Source organism: Pleurodeles waltl, chromosome 4_2, assembly GCF_031143425.1.
Source record: "Pleurodeles waltl isolate 20211129_DDA chromosome 4_2, aPleWal1.hap1.20221129, whole genome shotgun sequence".
In the NCBI taxonomy this organism is placed as follows: Eukaryota; Metazoa; Chordata; class Amphibia; order Caudata; family Salamandridae; genus Pleurodeles; species Pleurodeles waltl.
Window position 1 is genome coordinate 863113645 of NC_090443.1, and position 22169 is coordinate 863135813.

At 43.8% G+C, this 22169-nt stretch overlaps 1 protein-coding gene across 2 annotated transcripts in view; it reads left to right on the forward strand.

The window, feature by feature from the left end:
• Nucleotides 1–1214: 1214 nt before the first annotated feature.
• Nucleotides 1215–22169, forward strand: part of PCSK9 (proprotein convertase subtilisin/kexin type 9) — a 78240-nt gene continuing 57285 nt past the window's right edge. Inside the window, exons 1-2 of one of the 2 annotated variants that reach the window (XM_069232605.1) lie at nt 1215–1629; nt 21050–21241. In XM_069232605.1, the coding sequence (XP_069088706.1) occupies nt 1435–1629; nt 21050–21241 (387 nt within the window). In that variant the 5' untranslated portion in view covers nt 1215–1434. Of the gene's footprint in view, nt 1630–21049; nt 21242–21306; nt 21336–22169 lie in introns of those variants that run through there. The other variant, XM_069232606.1, reaches the window with a different exon arrangement.

Below are 22169 nucleotides of genomic sequence, written 5' to 3' on the forward strand. Positions count from 1 at the left end.
TACTAGGGTGGGCCGAGGTAGGCAGTGCTGAAGCATGTCACATTACGTGAGTGAGCCCACCTCATCCAATCTTGGAATTGCCCGGAATGGAGGTACCTGAGTAAACACAGGTAGACCAGTATAGGAATCAGTCAAAGACTCTTAACAAGTTCAAGTTCCCGACTGAGTGGGTACTGCATCTTTTTGATGTGTGGATGATCTTATCATTGATGTCATTACAGAGGACACTGGTGATATCAGTGATGAGATGTTATCAGTGACGTAGTCTGAGGTCAGCAACTGGGCACAGTGGTATGATTTGCATAGCTAACTAGCACTGACCAATTTCAGGGGGGATAGGATTGGTTTTCATAACCTTAACTTTAACTGTGGTTTGTTTTTTTCCAGAGAATTTGTCTTTTTTTAACGTTAAGCAGAAGAAAGCATAACTTACCCTCAACAAAGTGTTTCTTTCAATTAATACAGCGACACACACTGCTTTAAAGTATGTTAAGAGGCCAGGTGATCTGGTCGTGGTCTAACACTCGAATTTAAGGACTGGGATAATTAAGGATCATTGCCAAGACGTTCATTCACATTCTAAGGAGAGTATGGCATGTTAATAACAGTACCAATCAGTGCTTTCTGTTTGTTCTGTCTGAACTCCTCGATTTCACACTAATGCTTCCAAAAAGATGGCCTGCAAGCAAAAGGCAAGGTTTGGACTGTCGAGTTACCAAACCATCGCGCATCTTAACACGTGGGCCGTTAAAAACTTCTCGATGCATTTATATATTTCAGAAAGTTAAGCAAAAATATGTATAAACTGTACAAGGAAATAATACAATCCGTCCATTCCTTAGCAGAACACTGGCAGAGGTTTTCCTTCGTGACGAAAACTGAAAGTTGTATAGTTGAGTGAATAAAAAGAAAGGTGATTACAGATAACGTGCGCGCGGAAAGGCTGCTGACAAGCGACCACTTGCCCTCACAAAACCTCCCCTCGCTGCCTCGTCTTTGTGCACAAAGCTGGGGAGAGGTGTGTCTGCTCCCTCAGTAACCTGACGCCGAAGTGAAAGTGGGGGTAGAAACCTGATCTGCCCGGGACCAGGAAAGTCCCGGTTAAGCCTTAACGAGCTTGCATCGTCCGATGGCTCTAGAGTGGCGTGATCCTCGGCAGGCGTGACCCGCCCACGTCCAAATGTTTATTAAAACACGTGAGTGTGAGAAAAGTTGTAAATGTTCTCTCGTCCTCTTCCTCTCGCTTACCAATTCATTCAGCTCCCTCGTCTCCCTTCAACGCGCCCAATTACTTGACCCTTCTCAGTCCCATCCAGTGACCCTCACCTCTGCTGGGCTCCAGCCTCACCCTGACCGACCCTGTACCCATATCCGGGTATTAGCTTCCCTTGACATACGGCAGGTCAGTCTCCCCGCCGCCCGGGCTCCGTGACCATGGCCCCCCTGCGGCCGCTCCTCCTAGCCGTGTGTGCCCTGCTGCTCGCCCACTACTCCGCCCGGGCACAGGAGGGGGCGACGGAGGACGACGACGAACAGTACGAGATGGTCCTGTCCTTGACCTTGGACGACGAAAGCCAAGCCGAGGGGGGTAAGGAGACCGACCCCGCCGGCTTCTTCTGGACACACAAGGCGAGTACCACCCCATCCTTTCTGTACCCTCGCTGGTGCCAGGTGGTCCGAGTCCCCCTGAAGTCCAGAGAGTCTTTGTGATGACGTACCCACCCCCCCTGTTCTGGACCAAACCGTCCTTATAGATACAACCCCTTCACTAAAGATACCTGCAGTGCTATCACTGAAACCGCAAAACCGCCAAACCGCCAGGGCTTCAAACGGGCAGGTGCCGCCCGCACTGAGCGCCCGCACTTCTTTAATTTGAAAGGGAGAGCACTTGCATCCCTCATCACTGCTGAAACATATTTAATGGGAGAGACCTGCGCTTCTCAGAAGCAAACAGGTACTCTAAATAGTGGGCACCTGCGCCTCTATATTTACCATTTAAAACCATGGCCGTAGCTGGGGGGTGTATGGGGTGTTACACCCCCCCCCCCAATAAATTTCGTTTCTGATGAATAGTTGGGTGCAGTAGCTTTCAGTCGCATATTGTGAGGGCTGTCGGACACACACACACACACACACACACACTCCTCTGTTTAAAAAAAACTAAAAACATGTTCATTATTTTAGGAAACATTGAGCTACCCTCACTTAGTACTCCTACCAAACTGCAGACCTTTCCTTCCCACTGCCTCTTGAGCTCCTCTTGTGCGCCATGCTTGTCCTATAATGTAATTTGACATTGTACGACAGCTTGATTGTCTGGAAATCTGAAGCTCACCCCCCTAATCCTACCGACCAAGCTGCGCCCCTGCTTTAAGCTTTGCAAACCACCAAATCTACATGAGAAGGAGGCTTTTATGACTATTGAGAAAGTGCTTCTGTGGTCAATGCTTACTTTAAACTTTGGGATAGAACCTAATTCTTCCTATATTAACCGTTTGTCCCCTGGTTCATTACTCCAGCCAAGATTTATTAATTCAAGATAAGGGAGTTGATGATGAGAATAATAAATAATAATAGTCATATTGTTATTCAGCGCCATTTAATGTACTAGGCTACTTTAGGGTACACCCTGCCACTAATGTGTAATTAGGCGTCTCAGGACTTTAGGAATGGTTGTGGGCACATACATGTTCCTTTGTATAGCAAACTAATTTAGGAAGTAATTAAAAAAAATATCGCAACAAATGCTCTTTCTGTTTTTTTTTATCACAGACAATTTTTTATTGTTTTATATGAAAGCATTGTAGCAAAAAACACAAGCACATATATACAAGAGTCACCGTCACCGAGCACCATGTACTTTTAGTGTTGGGAACAGAGTTAAACAATAATTGCAGAAGTTATTGAAGTAATATAAGGTCCACCGTGCAAAAACACAATGTTTCTATTGTTGACATATCCTACCCACAACTAAACTTCAACCTCCCTCTGACTAAATCCCTACTCTACAGAACAGTACATCCCAGAAGCCCACACTGTAATCCAGGGGTCTCCAACCTCTGATCTAGAGCGTCTGATTGATGAAAACAGTCCAATGCTACTAATGACTTTGACATTTGTTGCAGTAGTGACTTCATCAGAAACAATCACAATAATGGCCACAACTTGCAGGGTTACTGGTAGTGGAAACCCATATGTATGCCACAATATTGAGTGATGCCAAAATATAATTTTCTGAAAATTGGATAATACAATATTGTGAAAGTACATATCTAGGCAAATATATATTTACTCTTCTAAACCCCACATCAACGTACCTAGAAGATACTTCATGATGCTGTGGTAGTCTATATTCCGGGTACAATATATGGGCTGGACAATATTTAAAATTTGATATTACAGTAATTACATCAATCACCCCAATACATAAGAGGGCGTTACTAACATCAGTGTCAGGAAAATATTCATAATAAAATGCTTCCACATGACTAATGACATAACATTTACAGCAATAAGTGGGCACTGGCACAAAGGAAATACTAAAAGCTATACACCTCCACAACAGTATGATCTATCACTGAAAGAGCAGTTTAAATTGGTTTTGGATTTTACAGTCATCTTGTGTTTTAAATATCAGCATAGCTGTGTCTCAATATAATATGTTTTTCTATCAAACTTGCTCTTTAAATGTTTGTGTTAATACACTAAAAGAAAACCTTGTCCTTTTCTTGAAAAGTGACCATCTTCAATATGGCTAGAGCAGACCCTTGGACCTTGGAATTAAGTACTGTGCAATGCTGAGCTATCTCCAGGGTACTGGCGAGCTATCAGTTTCACCCTAGCAACCCATTGGAGATCCATGCTGTCACCTCACTGGGGCCAGCCACAAAATGGCATGGCAGGAAGGAAACTAGGATCCCACAGTCTAAAAGTTCTCAGTTATTCTCCATAGTTGCTGATATTATAAGCCTTTGATGTCATATTCCTTGCCCTTTATAGTGCTAATAGGTTTATGTTTCTGTTGTTTTATAGTTCTTGTTACATTCGGGGGGCAATATTCCCAGCCAAAATTCAAGGCTCGCTTGTGATTGTCAGTGCGCACAGAGGGGAGCTGCTTGCGTGCAGCGGACTTGCTTGCAGCATAGTATTTACTGAGGAGAACTATTTTTATGATGTAATGCAAATAAGAGTTCAATAACATAACCACACGAGTAACCAGATTTAGGACCTGAAGTAGAGTTTGTTAGATGGATGCTCCGTCACAAATGTGACAGATAATCAGTCCACCATATTACAAGTGCCATTTTAGATGTAATGCTTGTGTAATATGGCTGACAGGATGTCTGTCACATTTGCGAAGGAGTAACTTGTCTGCCGAACTGTAAATCAGGCCTTATGATTTTTGTTCTTTTTATATATCACAGAAAAGTCGCATATTATTGGCAAGTCAACTCACTTTTTCTTCGACTTCAGCAATAAAGTGTTACGTTTGTATAGCTCCTCCTGAAACACTTATTGGCCCACTCACTCTCTGATCGTGGTTGGATAATAGACTCCCTAGGAAAAGGATATATTATTTTTCAATGTGAACAATCATACACTTCGTTTTCCTTCTGCCTCAAACACTTACCCAACTGAGCTACATGGGACTTGGACATTGCATTTCACAATGGGAGGCATCCCATGCTTAACTGATCAATAGGGGGTGCCTGCAGTATTCAAGCATGCCGTCCTCCTTGCCATCATCAGAGCTGTGACTTTACATGGTCCTTGAAACCCACTTTTTTAATGATGCAAAAGAATGTTGCGTTCACTCACCTGCCCTAAAATACCGTGTGTCCACGTGCACCTCCCCCCAGACCTCTCCCAGCAAGTCACCTTCTGCTTCTGTTGGGAGGAAGGGCTCCTTCACCTGAAGTTTTTTTTTTAAATAAATTGTTCCAACGTTACAATCCAGAAAGCAATTATGAAATCCTGTAATCTTGGTGCAAAGCAAGGAAGTTGGAATTACAATCTCTATGAAAGGAGTGGAGACGATTGAGAACTCATAGTGTACCCAAGGGTTAGAAAGGCACATTTAAGCATGAGTTAGACTTAAAAATTGAGCTGCAGCAAAAGCATAGAGTCGAAGGGGCTTCTTAAACAAAAAATAAAAAGTGAAGACCAGAACTGCTGAGCGGAAAGATAAAAGGTGCAAAAAATGAGAGCTAGGCAAGTTGCACATGCATTTATGAGACCCTTTCTCTGAGCACTACCAGTCTGAAGGATGTGGGAGCCATTGAAGCAAAATAAATTGATATGACCAGATCGCATCATGTGGTCATGTGGGTAAATTTGACCAGACTCTGGTCACCTGGTACCACCATCAGCGCCCCATCTACTAGACTAGACCTTTATCTAGGACAGACAGGGATATGTTGACAAAGTACGGATGCCATAATAAACATGCTTCTGGAAAAGTAGCGGCAAAGGGAGAAGGAAGCAAGTCAGTAGTAGGAACACATGATGACCACATCTTTGTGGTTGTCCCTTCCTTCCATGTCAACAGTAAACCAGGTTTTCAGCCCTTAGCTTCTCAGTTACACATGAGTTACTCAGAGAGTGGAATTGGACCATCACTACAACTCAATGCACTTTAGGATGTCATATGAAAGACCTGGACTGTAAGCCAGATGGCAACCTCTATGCAACACTAATTTTGTGATCAAACAGTGGCATTGACTGCGAGTGGTACATTTGGAAATACAGGGCTGTGACTCTAGATCAGGTGACCACGAGCTTCGAGGCATCAGTTTAAGGAGGGGGGGCAAGTTGGGTGAACTCTTTCGACAGTCCAGCTGTGTTAGATCTCACACAGTCGATAACTGTAGGAACTTGATATCATATCTTAAATGGGTGGCATTCCTCCAGCTGTCTTTTGTGCCTAACTTGTGAGGCACATTGATTTTTATTTAGCTTTCTGTTACTTTTAAGCATCGACTCATAGGATTCGTTTAAATAAACAATATGTTGCCTCTGGCCAAGGTGCAGTGTTGGCTGTTACACTGGAGTGACCTTGCTCCCTTAGAGGGAACATGTCCATCACTCCTGCATTAGACATGGATAGGCAGGGGCCATGCAAGCGCCTCTGATTGGAAGGGACAAATGTCTATCACCCTGTGTTATGCCTCGATAAGGGTCTTTTAAATGGGTGACATTATCGTAGAGGTTGATCCCAGCAGTGATTGGCTGGAGCCATAGGCCTCCTTTAAATTAACATGTAAAGAGTTCTGTTGAGGGCAGGAAGCTTGGGGCAGGGCCCCCAGACAATGGTATAGGGAGCTTCAGGTGACTATTTCCTGCACTTTGATGGTTATCTGTATCTGTAGGATCTAAAGAGTTTTATCATAACTTCTGAAACAATAAACCCAAGCAGCACTATAGTTCGATTAATAAGGCAGCATTGTGCACAGGCCGAAACTGGTGCAACCCTAAGCTTCTGGTTGCAGTGATCAGAGGCCAACATATGCACATACATATATGTGATAATATCCAGTAGGTGCTCCTACTTTTCAGCCTCACAATACTCAGAGCAAACTGTGAGAACACTGTGAACATAGGTGCACAAGCTGAAGAGTAAATGCCTTCCGAGATGTTCAGTGTGACGTGCGCTATTCACGTGGCGCCATATTTTGCGATACTGTTTCAGGCCTCCTCTTTCCTTTTACAGATTGTTGTATGCTGACATTTGAGTATACATCATTCAATAAAAATGAACGTAGATTACAACTGCATGCATACATATGTTTGTCTAATGATTCCCAGGGCTCTAAAAATGGTGCTCGGTGACCTAAACCCACAAAGTTACCTTGCCCAAGGTCTCCACCAGCACATGGGTGCTTCCCTAGCCGACAGCCAAATTACAGACCAGCATCCATGATGGGAATGAAGAAGCAATCACATATAGAACACCTAAATGTATTACTGCAGACTCCTGTATGTAATGAGCAGTTGAAATTCTCTTCCTGCGTCCACACTTTACGTGAATGATATCACTCGTTTTCTGTCCACACCGGGGCAATGTCCATATTTGTCTTCCTTTGATTTCTTTAGTCATTGGACACTGTTTTATGAGATGTGGTAACACAATACGCGGCAGCTCATTTACAGGGCTCAATTAAAAATGGGTTGAGCATGGTACACTACTCTGATAATGTAACTGACGGCCGTGTGTGTGCATGCGTGCATGCACCTTTGTGCACCATTGTGTGCCTTTATGTTTCTGTAGTAATCAGCATCTCGGAATACTCATCCTTACACATCTTTTTTTTGGGTTTGGCCCTGGTGCCTCCTCTCTTGCTGCCATTTCCCACATGGAAGAGGATCCATAAGAGGAATCTGACCGGCCCTGCAGAAACCGGGGATGATAACTGCTCTTGGAAAGCTACTGACTTTTAGCAAAAAAGAGTTTACTATTAACTTTGTTTAAACACTTATTTAGTGCCAGGAGCCCTGGTCATTTATCAACCAACTACCAACTTTCCCCTCCTTTTCTACGTAATGGAAATATGGTGTGGCAACCACAGATCCATGTTTCTAAACGCCTGGCTAGCATCCAGTCTTGCATCCTGCCTTATGATGGGCCAGGGATTAGGGATGCATTGTCGCATGACCCCTTTCAAATTGCTGATATAGGTGGGAAAACTTTATTAGTATTTTTTTGGACTTGTATGCTTTATTTGAGTTTGTTGAGGAACCCACACTGCTGCTAATTTGAAGAAATTAAGTCAGTGAGTGCCCTTCCTTGGGTTAAGGCCTTTCTGACTGAAAGAACGCAGTGGGTGAACTTGGGCCCATTAGATGTCTTCTGAAACTATTGTAACTTACCAAGTCAACCTTGCGTCTTCATTGTCCCCTATTAAATGGAGTTGCTAATTTACCTCCTCATCACTGAAAAGACGCTGAAAGTGAGAAAGACCGCCTGGTCCATGTGAACATGAAGGTCGATCAGTTCCCACCACGCCCCACAGGGGGAAGTCGCAGTTAAGAGAAACATTGAGGTGAGGCAATAAATACCTGCACCTTGACAAGGTTTCTGACAGAAAGCATGTGCTGCAGCCAGAGGCCTATGACCTAAGGCCTGGCAACTGCCAGAGGGCCCACAAAATGGAAGCAGAAGTTCAGCAGCTTCCAAACAACACCTACAGAATTGACAACATAAAACAAGATTAGAGACCCTCATCCTTAATTTTGTACACCAGCCAAAACTTCTTCGAAGAGGACAAATGAAAAACCGGAAGTGCTGCAGGCGGGGAGGGCCTTTAGTAGGCAATCATTAAAGAGGAACAAAGTGACATTTAAACACTGTTATTTGTGTTGGATGCTTGCCTGGGCCTATCCAGAGGACGTTGAACTTCAACCATTAGGAATGCCACGAGGAAGAGCAGGACTGAGAGTGATGAACATTACCGATACGCAACCCCAGCATGCTCTTGACCAGTATTCTTTTCCGCAGCATGAACTCTCATTTTGACGCGGGTGACACACAGCTGTACCTCAGGTATATCATTTTGACTGTGTCTTTCAACTGACTGGGAGCTTCTTCAACTTAGAGGAACTTTATATTTTTGAATAGTCCACATTATAGAATGTTGCTTATTGGTTACTCGGTGAAGTTTTATAAGTATATTGTAAGCTGTATTGAGCATTTGCATAGGATGTGTGTTATGATTGTCCGTAATGTCAAAGTCAAAAGTGCAAGGAGTTACAGTTGGAAACTTGGCTGTGTCGGGTCACTCAGACCCGGTACAGGAGAGCCAACAGGATGTTCCGTTAGCAGCTACCTGAGAGCAGATAATACCATTATTTTCTGGGTGAACCCAGCAGATCTTCTTTTATGTGGGGCCCATTCTGCTACCCTGGAAAGGAGTCCCAGACATTACCTTTGAAAGGTGAGTTTGTCCCCTCCATGAGAAAAGTGTCCAGTGGGAGGTGAGCGCCAGCATTCCTTTTAGTTGTAGAATCTATGGTGGAAATTGTCACCTTTACCAGCCAGGGCAGAGTTTGAGTGTTTAATAATTTAAGTGAGAGTGATTAATTGTGATGTAGAAATTGGTAGGTAATGTATAGTTAAGTTCTTCAAACGGATAAAGTCAGTTGCAAAGGAGCTTTTAGCAGAAATCAACCTGACAGGATCACAGGCTTCAAGTTGTGTTTAGTGTAGCCTACCGTGCAGGGTGGAAGTTTTATACAGCTTTGAATGAGATTGAGCACTTACATGCTGTAAAGTATTATGATATATAGCGCTTCACATCCCTTACGAGGCCCCAAAGTTAGTTCCTATTTTTTGTGAAGGGTTTCTGAGTCTGCTGATGTGAATTAATTTGTTGTAGGAATAGAGAGTTTACCATTAGCATCAGTGCTTAGAAGTCAGCTGGTTCACACTGCAGAAAAAAACACAAGATTATATAACCTGGTTTCCTGTCAGAGGGAGAGGTTATCTTAAGTCCTCATGACAGATGGCATTGTCCTAGTACAATTCAACACTGTGCCTGTTGTACACAAAAATTATATATGCAGCCAGTCAATATGGTTCCATTTAGGTGTCAGTTTCACATATACAAAATTAAATTCTCTTCCTTTCTTGTTCTTTTTGTTTCGGGTAGATTTCTGTTCAGGTTCTTTCAGTGTGGTTGACAGATATCACATTTCATGGTGAAAATACCGAATTGTTAGTGCATTTTGTAGCAAGGGGCGTTAATTTCACCGCCATGCTTGATATAGTATCCTTTTGTTAGGGAAACCACTATTACGTTGTGTGTTTCATTTATGTTATGTTGTGCATTTAACACATAGTGCACGTGGAGGACTGGCACGGCTGCGGCTGTTTTCCATCTCCCTATGAACTAAAGGTGTGCATGAGTAGTGGCCGGGAGAGGCATTGATGTGTCGGATTAGGCTACTCGCACCTTGGTAATGCACAAAGACCGTGACACCATATGGCAGAGCCCGGCAGACTACAGCGCGCAGGCGGCCTACCTACACACTTGTTAGAGGGTCAAGATCACTGTCATAGTTAATTAAAACCCCTTTATGCTATGCAGAATATAAGGATGGAAACACTTGTTATTGCTCGCAGAAAGTGACCCATCTCAGCAATGTGAGACTGCTGCAAACCTTGCCAAGATGCATAGATGCAGGTGATCACCTCTAGTAGCTCCCAGCAGGAAGGGCCACATTTACCACTGAAGACTTACAACATTCTTTAACCACTACAGTGACCAGGCTGCTGTTAGTATATATTTACAATATTTAAAGAAAGCACAATTCTTCACATCGCATAAAACGACGGTGGAATAAAAGATAGGTGGTTATACATTAGAATAAAAACACTAGCGATAACAAGTACAAATCCATTTTATGAGACAACAGTTCCTTCTTTTTATGGGTTAGAAATACATCAACGTTTCTTATAAAAGAAAAATCTTTTAAGTACTGAGGCTTTTCCATGGTTATTTTGGGTCCATATTGAATTGGTTTTGTGTGTTCCTCGTGTGGTATGTGTGTGTAAAAAGCTTGTTTCACAGACTTTAGACTTTCATTGAAGAAACAGCTCTTGTCCAGTATCTCTGCGGGATTGTACACTCCTAGCAGAAAGATAAAAGGCAAAAAACAGTGTTCCGTGTGTCATAGCATCACATTTGTAACATGGCGCAACAGCATTGCCATCTGCCTGCCAAGTCATTTTAGGGAACTTTTAACAGCCTAGAATAAATATGTAGCTGTCTTAATGCTTGGAGAGACATTTTACCTAAGTGAATCTCAAAGCTAACTATCATACATTTTTGGCCTGGAAGTAGTAGGTTAGCACAGGATAAGTTTCTTGCCTTGACACTTGCATTTGTTCCTTCCAAAATGTGTTCTTGGTGGAGTAGTAGTTTTGGAGCATGCCAAACACAATGGAAGTTTAGAATCGTTAACTGGGATTGGTTGTATATGCATCATGTATGCTTGTTTGAAGGAGACAGTGTGCACTTCTTGTGGGTGATCACTAAAGAGCTTAGCAAAGGTGGGGGAAGGCGGGAAGCACGGACCAAAAGGAGGAGGGCTTTAGAGCATCTTTCAATTATATTACCCTTGAAAACTTGTTCCACCTTCAGGGGAACACTGGTGTAACTTGTCATGGGTGGAGCAAACTCTCCAGAAAATGATTGGTTAAAGCGGTGGTATCCCAAGTTCTCAGTCCCACAGACAACTTCAGGAAATGATTCTCCATGTCACACCAGCCTAATTAGCGATACATCTTTGGTCGCTTTATCTTTCTATGCCTGAAATATGAGGACAGTTTCCATATCTAAGTTTGAATAAGCAACTCATAGTTGTGTTGGAGACTGGTAGAACTTGTGACTTGTCAAAGTAAAAAATTACCCCAAGTCATTTTACTTTGGAGGTTAGGGTGTTTTTATGTTTTCTTGAGGTCTGAAACTGTAACAAATGAGTGCCATAAGTGGGGATAATAAATAGCCTGGATGGGTAAGGGCACAATACGCCAGCACATATTTTGAATGTTCAATGCTCTCTTTTGCAGCACTGGGTTTCTGTAAAACCTGTCAAACCCAAACAGTTTACATCTGTTCCTAATACCTAATTTGTAACATAATGGAAAAGCAACATAATATCAATAAATTATGATTGTGTACTCGACACAGTTCTATCAACATCCACATTTTCTGTTCAAACATGGGTCACTTTTTCTCAAACAAAGTCACCATGGGTCTGTTTGTTTTTCCACAAGCGACCAGACCTTTGTCCCTTCCCTACGTGGTAGAAATGTTTCACCATACTGGATAAGTGCAAGTTAAGGATTCCTTGATGTTTATGTTGTGGGTTAACTTGGGTTTTGTCTTGCACTGCTAAAGTACACAATTCTTAAAGCCTTCTTTGCCCCAAAATTGAGGAATTGTTAGACGTATTCTGTTTCTGAAACATTTTCTGCTCTTCTTGGGGAGTGACCGATCTCCACTGATGTTCACACACACACACACACACACACACTTTTTCTCACTTTCACTCTTTCTAAATCTATTTCTCTCTCCGTTCTTCCTTTTACCCTTTCAATTCAGATATATAGGTAATAATGTCGTAAGTGGATTAAACCGCTCAGCTCTGGAATTCCATTCTGTGCCATCATTTAACCAGAGATCTCCAGCTCACCAAGGTTTCTCATTACCAAGCAGTGAAGAAGATGCGGTTTATTTTCATACTTGATCACTCCCTTTATGGGGGTCATGTACCTGCACTGGAAAGCTGGGAGCTGTAGTTTTTAGTAATTTTCCTCCTCAAGGCTGCATACATTGTGCAAACATGAATGTGTTATTCCCAGGGTGGCTAAAGATTCCCTCATCTCTTAAAGGCTTCACATCAGCTCTAATTTGCTTGATCTTTTTGTTACTTTGCTCAGTACCAGTATCCTTTACTAGAGGAGCATTGTCATCACAATTTACAAATGAAAAAATATAACTGCCACGTTTGCCCTCTGTAGGAAGCTGGCTCTGTATATACTGTATCAAAGTGAGATATAGTGTGCACAGAGTCCAGGGGTTCCCCAGAGGCTTAACAGAGGCTAAAGTAGAAAATACTAATGCTCTCTCTTGTGGTAGTGTGGTCGAGCAGTTAAACTTATCAGAGGGTAATGCAAAGCAGACAAGAGAAGAAGCATACACTCAATGACTTAACTCCAGACCAACGGTTTTTATATCGCAAAACTAACTTTTCTTTATTTTTAGAACCACAAGATCCAAGTTGCAGGTAAGTACTCCAATAGTTTCGTATTTCACATATGTATCAATAGCACTTTGTTTGAATTTGATAAGTTATACCGTTTTTGAAATATTGCCAATTATCCTTTTAAAAACTTGACAGTACAATTTTCAGAAACAGTTCCTGGGGGAAGAAAAGTTAGATTGATTTACAGGTAAATACAACACTTATAGTTCCAGTCTCTGGGGGTTAGGTAGTCCACAGGTCGGGGTTCAAGGTAACCCCAAACACCCACCACCAGCAACACGGGGCAGGCCGGGTGCAGAGGCCAAGTGTAGGCAAAATTAACGTGGGCTCCGATGGAGACTGGGGGCACTCGGTTTCAGATCTGCAGGCAGGTAAGTACCCATGTCTTCGGAGGGCAGATCTGGGGGGTTCAGAGGAGCACTGGGGGGGCACAAGTAGGCACCAAACATACACCCTCAGCGGCGCTGGGGCGGCCGGGTGCAGGGTGCAAACAAGATGTCGGGTCTTCAATGATTCTTTATGAGGGGACCCTGGGGGTCACTCAGAGGCTCCTGGCAAGGTACAGGGGATTGTCTTGGGCAAACAACAGGCTGGACACAAAGGAGGGCCACCTGCTGAACGTCGTCACAGCTTGTGACCTGCCCCGACACCATTTGTTATCGTTGTCTTGAAAAGGTTTGCAGCTCCTGCTGCTGGCGGGGGATGACGGCACTCCTCCACCCTCATGGAGGAGCTGCCCCTGGCTATACAATGTGTTCAGCTTTTTCAAGGTGCAACTCTAGTCAGTGTGAACAGAATTTAGTGGTTTGAGAGTGCGTACATTTTGGTCTTATGTACACATGCAGTATGTATGTATATATATAGTAAAGGGTGAACCAAGCAAGAAGCAACAGGAAGCTGCCCAGGGTGGAGAAGGCTCACTTAAAATATTTAGAAGTTTGGAGCACATTTCCATCTTAGGTGTATGATAAATTATGCTAGAATGCTTAGCTAACACAAGGTTGTAAGGGCCAAGCAACTGGAAGGGTGTAGTGACAGTCTATTACTAGGCAAAAGCCTCTGGGCCATCCATGGAACATAAATGGGAAGGCCTTAAAAAACCTGATACTGAAAGTTTGTGTACATGGTTGATCGGTGAAAGCCTGATGCAGTGCATCTGTGGCTTTCTTCTGAAACTTGAATCGTTTTATGTCTGTTATTTCACTTCTAAGTTGTACATTGCCTTTCAGTACCAATATTAGATGAGCCTTCGTTTTTCGTAAGCTTGGTAGCTGCCTAGAGCCCTAATCCTCAGAACTCAACCCCCGCACTCCGAATTATGCAGCTTGAGTCTCTTGTTTACCTCTTCAAATCTAGTAGGCATGTAGGTTAATACAGTTTTCCTGATTTTCAGAGACCCATTCCCCTCTTCAGCACCTCTTAGCCTTGATATGCCAGTGTGATGGTGCCTATGTGTATGGAAACGCCTCCCTTGGCATGGTTACCCCCTAACCTTTTGCCTTTTGTTGATGCTAGTTACAATTGAAAGTGTGCTGGGATCCTGCTAACCAGGCGCCAGCACCAGTTTTCTTTACCTAAACTGTACCTATGTTACCACAATTGGCACAGCCCTGGCACACAGATACGTCCCTTGTAACTGGTACCCCCGGGAAGGTTTCTAAGGGCTGCAGCATGTATTATGCCACCCAGGGGACCCCTCACTCAGCACATGCACACTGCCTCACATCTTGTGTGTGCTGGTGGGGAGAAAAATGACTGTCGACATGGCACTCCCCTCAGGGTGCCATGCCCACATCTCACTGCCTGTGGCATAGGTAAGTCACCCCTCTAGCAGGCCTTACAGCCCTAATGCAGGGTGCACTATACCACAGGGGAGGGCATAGTTGCATGAGCACTATGCCCCTACAGTGTTTAAGCCAAACCTTAGGCATTGTAAGTGCAGGGTAGCCATAAAGAGTATACGGTCTGGGAGTTTGTCAAACACGAACTCCACAGTTCCATAATGGATACAGTGAAATCTGGGAAGTTTGGTATCAGACTTCTCAGCACAATAAATCCTCACTGATGCCAGTGTTGGATTTATTGAAAAATTCACAGAGAGGGCATCTTAGAGATGTCCCCTGTTACCAGTCCAAACACCAGTGTTAGGCTGACCAGTTCCTGCTAGCCCGCCGCAACCAGACGGGTTTCTGGCCACATGGGGTGAGTGCCTTTGTCACTCTGTGGCCAGGAACGAAGTCTGCACTGGGTGGAGATGCTTCTCACCTCCCCCTGCAGGAACTGTAACACCTGGCGGTGAGCCAAAAAGGCTCATGCCTGTTGTTACAGCACCCCAGGGCATTCCAGCTAGTGGAGATGCCCGCCCCTGCGGACACTGCCCCCACTTTTGGCGGCAAGTCCGGAGGAGATAATGAGAAAAACAAGGAGGAGTTACCCATCAGTCAGGACAGTCCCTAAGGTGTCCTGAGCTGAGGTGACCCCTGCCTTAAGAAATCTTCCATCTTGGTTTTGTAGGATTCTCCCAATAAGAATAGGAATGTGCCCCCCTCCCCTCAGGGAGGAGGCACAAAGAGGGTGTAGCCATTCTCCAGGACAGTAGCCATTGGCTATTGCCACCCAGACCTAAACACACCCCTAAATTGAATATTTAGGGGCGACTCTGAACCCAGGAAATCAGATTCCTGCAACCTGAAGAAAGAAGAAGGACTGCTGCCCTGAAACCCCGCAGAAATGACGGAGACAACAACTGACTTGGCCCCAGCCCTACTGGCCTGTCTCCTGACTCAAAGAACCTGCACAGCGACGCATCCAGCGGGACCAGCGACCTCAGAGGACTCAGAGGACAGACCTGCACCTAAAGGACCATGAACCTCCCGAGGACAGTGGCTCTGTCCAGAAACAACAGCAAGAAACCAACTTTAAAGAGACTCCAACTTCCCGCCAGAAGCGTGAGTCTTCACACTCTGCACCCGACGCCCCAGCTCAAGTTTGGAAAAACCAACACCACAGAGAGGACTCCCATGCGACTCCAACGACATGAACACCCTGAGTTGACCTCCCTGCACCCCCACAATGACACCTGCAGAGAGGATCCAGAGGCTCCACCTGACTGCGACTGCCTGGTAACAAAGGAAACCGATGCCTGGACCAAGCACCGCACCTGCAGCCCCCAAGACAAAGAGGAACCACCTACCAGTGCAGGAGTGACCGGCAGGTGGCCCTAATCCAAGCCCAGTCGGTGGCTGGCCTGAGAAGCCCTAGTGACCCCGGGTCCCTCCGTTGTTTTCTATGACAAACCAGACACCTACTTTGCACACTGCACCCGGCCGCCCCTGTGCCGCTGAGGGTGTGTTTTGTGTGCTTGTGTGTGTGTCCCCTCAGTGCTCTACAAACCCCCCCACTGGTCTGCTCCCTGAGAACGCAGGTACTTACCTGCTAGCAGACTGGAACCGGAGCACCCCTGTTCTCCATAGGCGCCTATGTTGTTTGGGCCCTTCTTTGACCTCAGCACCTTACCCGCCCTGTGTTGCTGGTGCTGAGGGTTTGGGGTTGCCTTGAACCCCCAACGGTGGGCTGCCTATACCCAGGAGGCTGAACTCGTAAGTGCTTTACTTACCTGAGAAACTAACCAAAACTTACCTCCCCCGGAACTGTTCATTTTTGCACTGTCCACTTTTGAAATAGCTTATTGCCATTTTAACCAAAACTGTGTGTGTATTACTGTTTTAAATCAAAGTTCTATACTTGCCTGTGTGAAGTACCTTACAATTTATGTACTTACCTAAATTCTGAATCTTGTGGTTCTAAAATAAATTAAGAAAATAATATTTTTCCATATAAAAACCTATTGGCCTGGAGTTAAGTCTTTGAGTGTGTGTTCCTCATTTATTGCCTGTGTGTGTACAACAAATGCTTCACACTACCCTCTGATAAGCCTACTGCTCGACCACACTACCACAAAATAGAGCATTAGTATTATCTAATTTTGCCACTATCAACCTTTAAGGGGAACCCTTGGACTCTGTGCACACTATCTCTCACTTTGAGATAGTATATACAGAGCCAACTTCCTACACTATGCATATGAAAGGAGAACTCGCTGGGCTAGTCTGGTTCACAACATCAGTCTGGATTGGCTTGTTGCAATTGGCAGTCTACAAAATGTTGTGTTTTGGTCCACTTGCTGCTCTTGGTGCTACTCTTTGACAGAGAGACATCCTTCCGTCATTTCACTGACACCGAAAGAACACTGACTGAGTTTGAGTCTGTCACCACCCCTTGGGCATACTTCCTTCTCAGCCTCCTCTTGTAGGCGGAGGAGGCACAGATTTGGAGGGTCACTGGAGCACGGTGAGTAGTGTAGAGCAAGGCTGAGTTTGGGTACGGGGCACGGTGGAGGCATACAATGAGTTTGGAAAGGTGGAATTGGAACACAGCGAGGCAGGAAGCTGTCTACTGTGAGTGCATTAAGCATGCCACAGCCAAGTGCAGACGGGGCACTGGGAAACATCTAGGAAAGCAAGATGAAGTGGAGAGTGGGCAGTGGGATTCATTGAGTTGGGCATGGATTCATTGCTGTCAAGAGGCACATAGGTACATTGGGTATAGGCGTTACAGGAATTTCAAACAACATTATAGCACGGACAGGGCTTCGCCAAAGCACATTGAATGGCACACTGGGGCATCAGTTCAGAACTGGGGGGACGCAGGAGATTTGTACCCCCATATTTTAGAGTGGAGTGACCTCTTTTTTTTCTTACTTATTTAATTGCAGTTATTGAGGTATTGAGCAATCTCTAAAATCCTTCTGTCAGGTGAGTCAGGAGTGACATTATACTAAAAGTAGCATCTCCTGGCTTCCCTTACACTTCACATATGACTATACACACACACACACACACTTCCAGTTTGATGTAAGGTGTGATAAGTGTATTTTTGGAACTCTGTGTACTAATACTAATTCATGAAATAATTGAACACAAGGCGTTGACCTTTGGTGCTAAATGGAAGGTAGAAGGATGCCACCCAACAGTTGCCTACTTGCACAATTTACCATCGGGAAACCTGAGCTCAAATCCCACCTGTCTCACTTTGCCAAATTGTGACTCACAGCTCATCACTGTACATCTCTTTGTATGTTTCTCCTTAACTAGCCTATTTGAGGGCACATTAAAGTAGTTAAGGATCTGCAATATACAAAAACCTCACTTGTGTATGTTTAATATAAAAAAATCTTGCCTCACATTTGCAAAACAACATAGGCCATTTAAACAGAGAACACGGCAATCCGAAACGTCTTGGTAACTCGTGACAACGCCGTCAGGGGCATAGGGTAGTCTTTAAAATTTCAAGTAAAAACAATTACTTTCAATAAAAGCAAATCCATTCAGTGATATAATCATATGTACTTAATTTAAACATGTTTTCATTTCAAAGTTTCTTTACCATGATGCGTGTTGCCTGTTTAAATCCTTTGATGTCTTGGCTCGGCTCTGCTGATGTCTCCCACGGACATGTAGTGTCTCCTGTACTGAGGCACAATAATTGGGCCAGTCTGAGACCGGGAAGGAGGTGCTGGGGCAGCTATGCTGTGAGAGTGCACTGCGAAGATGCTCTTGGGGTTATGTGAGTGCAGTCTTGGTGTACAGTGACGGTACTTTAAGGGAAAACCAGAGGGAGTCGAGAGAGACAATGATGAACAATGAAGAGACACCTTGAAAGTGCACTATAGCATTGGAGCCCGCCGTGGCGGGCTATAACGGCCATTAAAGGCCCGCTCCAGCGTTAGAGGCCCTCATCATGAACATTGCAGTAAGTTCCAGGTCAAATGTACTTCTCTTTGATTATCTGCTGGTACTAATTCTGCACCTACTAAGCTGACCTATGCTAGATATTACATATACAGTGTGTAAGTCTTTATGTTACATATGGCATGACGTGAAAGACAGTAAGGTAGCATGAACTACGAAATATTCAAACGTATGCAATCGGCACATGGTTGGCTGGAGGAGAGAGTGACAAGGGACACATACATACCTCCTAAAATCTGAAGAACAGAAGGCTGTATTTGGTGACACAAGTGGTGAGATCAGATATATAGAGATTCGTGCATTACAGTTTTTGTTAGAACTTTTTCTTGCAAAAACAAAGGGTTTAGGGTTAATGCAGCCTTTTTCATGTCTATACACTTATGGAGAGAGGAAACATAGGTATACACGTTGCTAATTATTTTATTGAAGACTTGCCCATTGCTGCCATCTGTTGGTTGTTCCCGGCCAGAACATATGTCAGTGCATTGGTTGGACCACAGGAGGCAGTGGTTACAGTTGGCGGGTGGGCAGGCAACACTGGACCTTAAAAGAATAATAGAACATGATATGGATGAGTATATTAGATGCCTATGGAATTACAATATAAGTATATGTGGAGTACATTTTCTCTTAAATTGTATAATAAAGGTACATTAATATCAGTGTTGGGTTATGGTAAGAGAAGCCATACAAAACTCCAGAGTGTGGTAGTATCATAGATATCAATGTGATTTACCTGTGAGTGTATGTGAGATGCATGTGGAAGCAGCATGACCTAGATGTTGCCCTGCTACTGTAGATAGTAACCCAGCACCTGCTGATGCCACCAGTGCCCTTGGAGACTGTATAGGAAAGAGTGCAGTAACATAGCTTGGAGCATTATAAACTCTAACGAGAGGGGAGGGCTAATTTGTGTGTGAGTGAGAAGAGTGAGATGCCTGACTAACTGTGAGGGGAGATCGAATGATATGCTTTTGCAGTCCAAATGCAGCTGTGAAACACATGGGTTTTGTTTCTTACCTGGCGTAACATTGGGATTTCTGGGAAAAGGCAGGCCATATAGCAGGTCAGGGTGCATGGTGGAAAGGATAAGTTCATTGACGGGTTTGAGAAGAGACCGGAGCCTGGTCTGCCTCCAGGAAGAGCCTTTGTCACCTGGATCCTGTATAACTTCTGCTTCATCTGCCTCCTCTTGTGCTTCCATGTTTTTCTTTAAGTCGCCTACGGCACAGCTCTACCAAAACGCAAGGACTTTATCTGTCACCTCCTTCCACATGGCTCTGTCTTTGCTTCATCGATGGCATAGGAGGCGGACCATGTTTTTGCCTGTTGTATTCTACAACAAAGGTCATTTCAAGGTCTGCCTCCTCCTTATTGAAGTTTCTCTTCCTCTTGAGTGAGCTTGGCTGCTTCCTGGTAACGGTTGCTGGTCTGCAGCTCTCACTCAGGTATTAAAATCAAGCACTCCGATGGGAAAGGACAGAGCCCAGAGAGTGAGCTGAATTTATGTGTTGGCATGGCTACTGTAAGTCAGACATGCATGATTTTGGTCAGGTGAATGATGATTTCCCTATACTTTTCCTTTCTGGGTTTTCTACGGCAGAGGCGGAATCTCTGTCTCCGCTGCAGAGGTCTCTGCCTGTAAGCACAGACATCTGATCATAAATTTATTAGTAGTAGCATTAAGGTAATACGTTTGCCGTAAGAGTCTCCGATCTCCCGTATATGGTGTGATTTGTAATTCATTTTATTGGGTGGATATTTCCACCCAGAACTGGTGAATACCAACAAAATATCCTCCAATCCGTAGATGGAAATCTATGTGTGTGTAGACGTCCATACACAAAAATTCCTTGGAATGTTTGTAGAGCTGAAAGCAGCAATCTGAAGTTGGTTGTTTTCAATATTCACCCTTTAAGTCTCCTCCCAGGATGCACATTCCTAGTGCTCAGGATTTCGGGTGCGAGGCTCACCTTTGAACCCTTGGTGCCCTCCTCTACTCTTGGAAGTTTCTCTAAACAAACCATTGCTGCTGTTCACTCTTCTTGGAAGCTCAGATGTATAACCAGAAGTGTATTCTTCCTCCACAATTTATACTACTCTGCAGAAAATCATGATGCAGATTTCCCGACATGTTTCACACCGCTTGGTGCTTCATCAAGGTGGAGATCTCTGTGCTTCCAACCACAACTTTCTTTTGTTAATGGTTCTCATTTCTTTCTCCTTGTCAGTCCATCCTCAGTGGCAGTCTGCACATGCAGTAGGTCCCTGATACCCCTCAGTATCCTGATAGTAACGCCCATCGTTGGCCAAGGAAATCTGGGAGAGACAGACAAAAGAAAGGAAAAAAAGAGGAGAGAGCAATTTGCCTAGGCTTTAGTCCTAATGTTACTATTTAAATGAAAACAGGTGAATGCAAAATGTGTTGTTCTAAACAATAGTTTAAACATATGCTTACCTCTCTTTGGATACAGGATGAGTGGAGATTTTCTGGACAGTACATTGTTGTACTTAAGGAGGACACTCACAAATCCCAGACGGACCGGACTATTCGAAGGCTACAAGCGCGTGCCGCAAGGCATGGCTACCTGACAAAAATTATCCATGTATTTCATGTGCTTTTCCCGGGCTTTGTGGTCAAGATGAGCAGTGATTTGCTAGATATGGTAAGAATCTCATTATCGTCAAGATGAGCAGTGATTTGCTAGATATGGTAAGAATCTCATTATCGTCAAGATGAGCAGTGATTTGCTAGATATGGTAATATACTCTTTAATAACATGCTGGCACTTTCTCAGTTGTATTTAATTCATCTCTTACATTCACAGATTATGACACTAAATCAAGTTAACTATACCTGGTTGGCATATTACAATTTACAACATCTACATTTGCCTCTGGAATCATCAGGCGTTGTATCTGCCTTGGCCTTTGTACAGTAGTTACTGTTTGATTGGGCCTGGGTTTATTGGCTTTAGCATTTGCAGTGTTCCTTATAGGAGTGTGTTCCCTCTCTCTAGAATAGCCAGTTCCTGCTGCCTGCTCTTGCTTGTGCGCTTTGCTCTGGGAAAGCATGTATGTTTTAGATCAGGGGTTGGTACACTTAACCTCATACACATAAATGCCTCATCTCTTGATGCAAAGTATGTTTTATTACATATATTTTATATAACACTCTCTGCTCTAAGCTATTGCATAGGTTTTCAAAGTACGAAAAGTGAGACTTGTTTTCTGTGTGTTTAAAAACGGTATAGTACTTAACATTTCATAAGCATATCACTTGTTTTTTGTATTTATAAGCACATGTTTGTTATACTTCCTATAATACTATCCATGAGGCATGTGCATCTTTGTAATGTGTGAAGCTAAATAGCATAATTTATATTCCCTAATATAATATAATAATGTTATAAAACAAAAGAGGCTCCTTATAAGCTTTTACATCATTAGCCATTTCAGAGTACTACTACTGAAAGAAATACTGTAACAACGTTTTCAGTGATCACATTAGAAAAGCATGCATGTATATCTGCAGAAAAATGGCGTTAAAGATCTGTTGCAGAAATGGGCAATGAATACACATTGACAGACAGA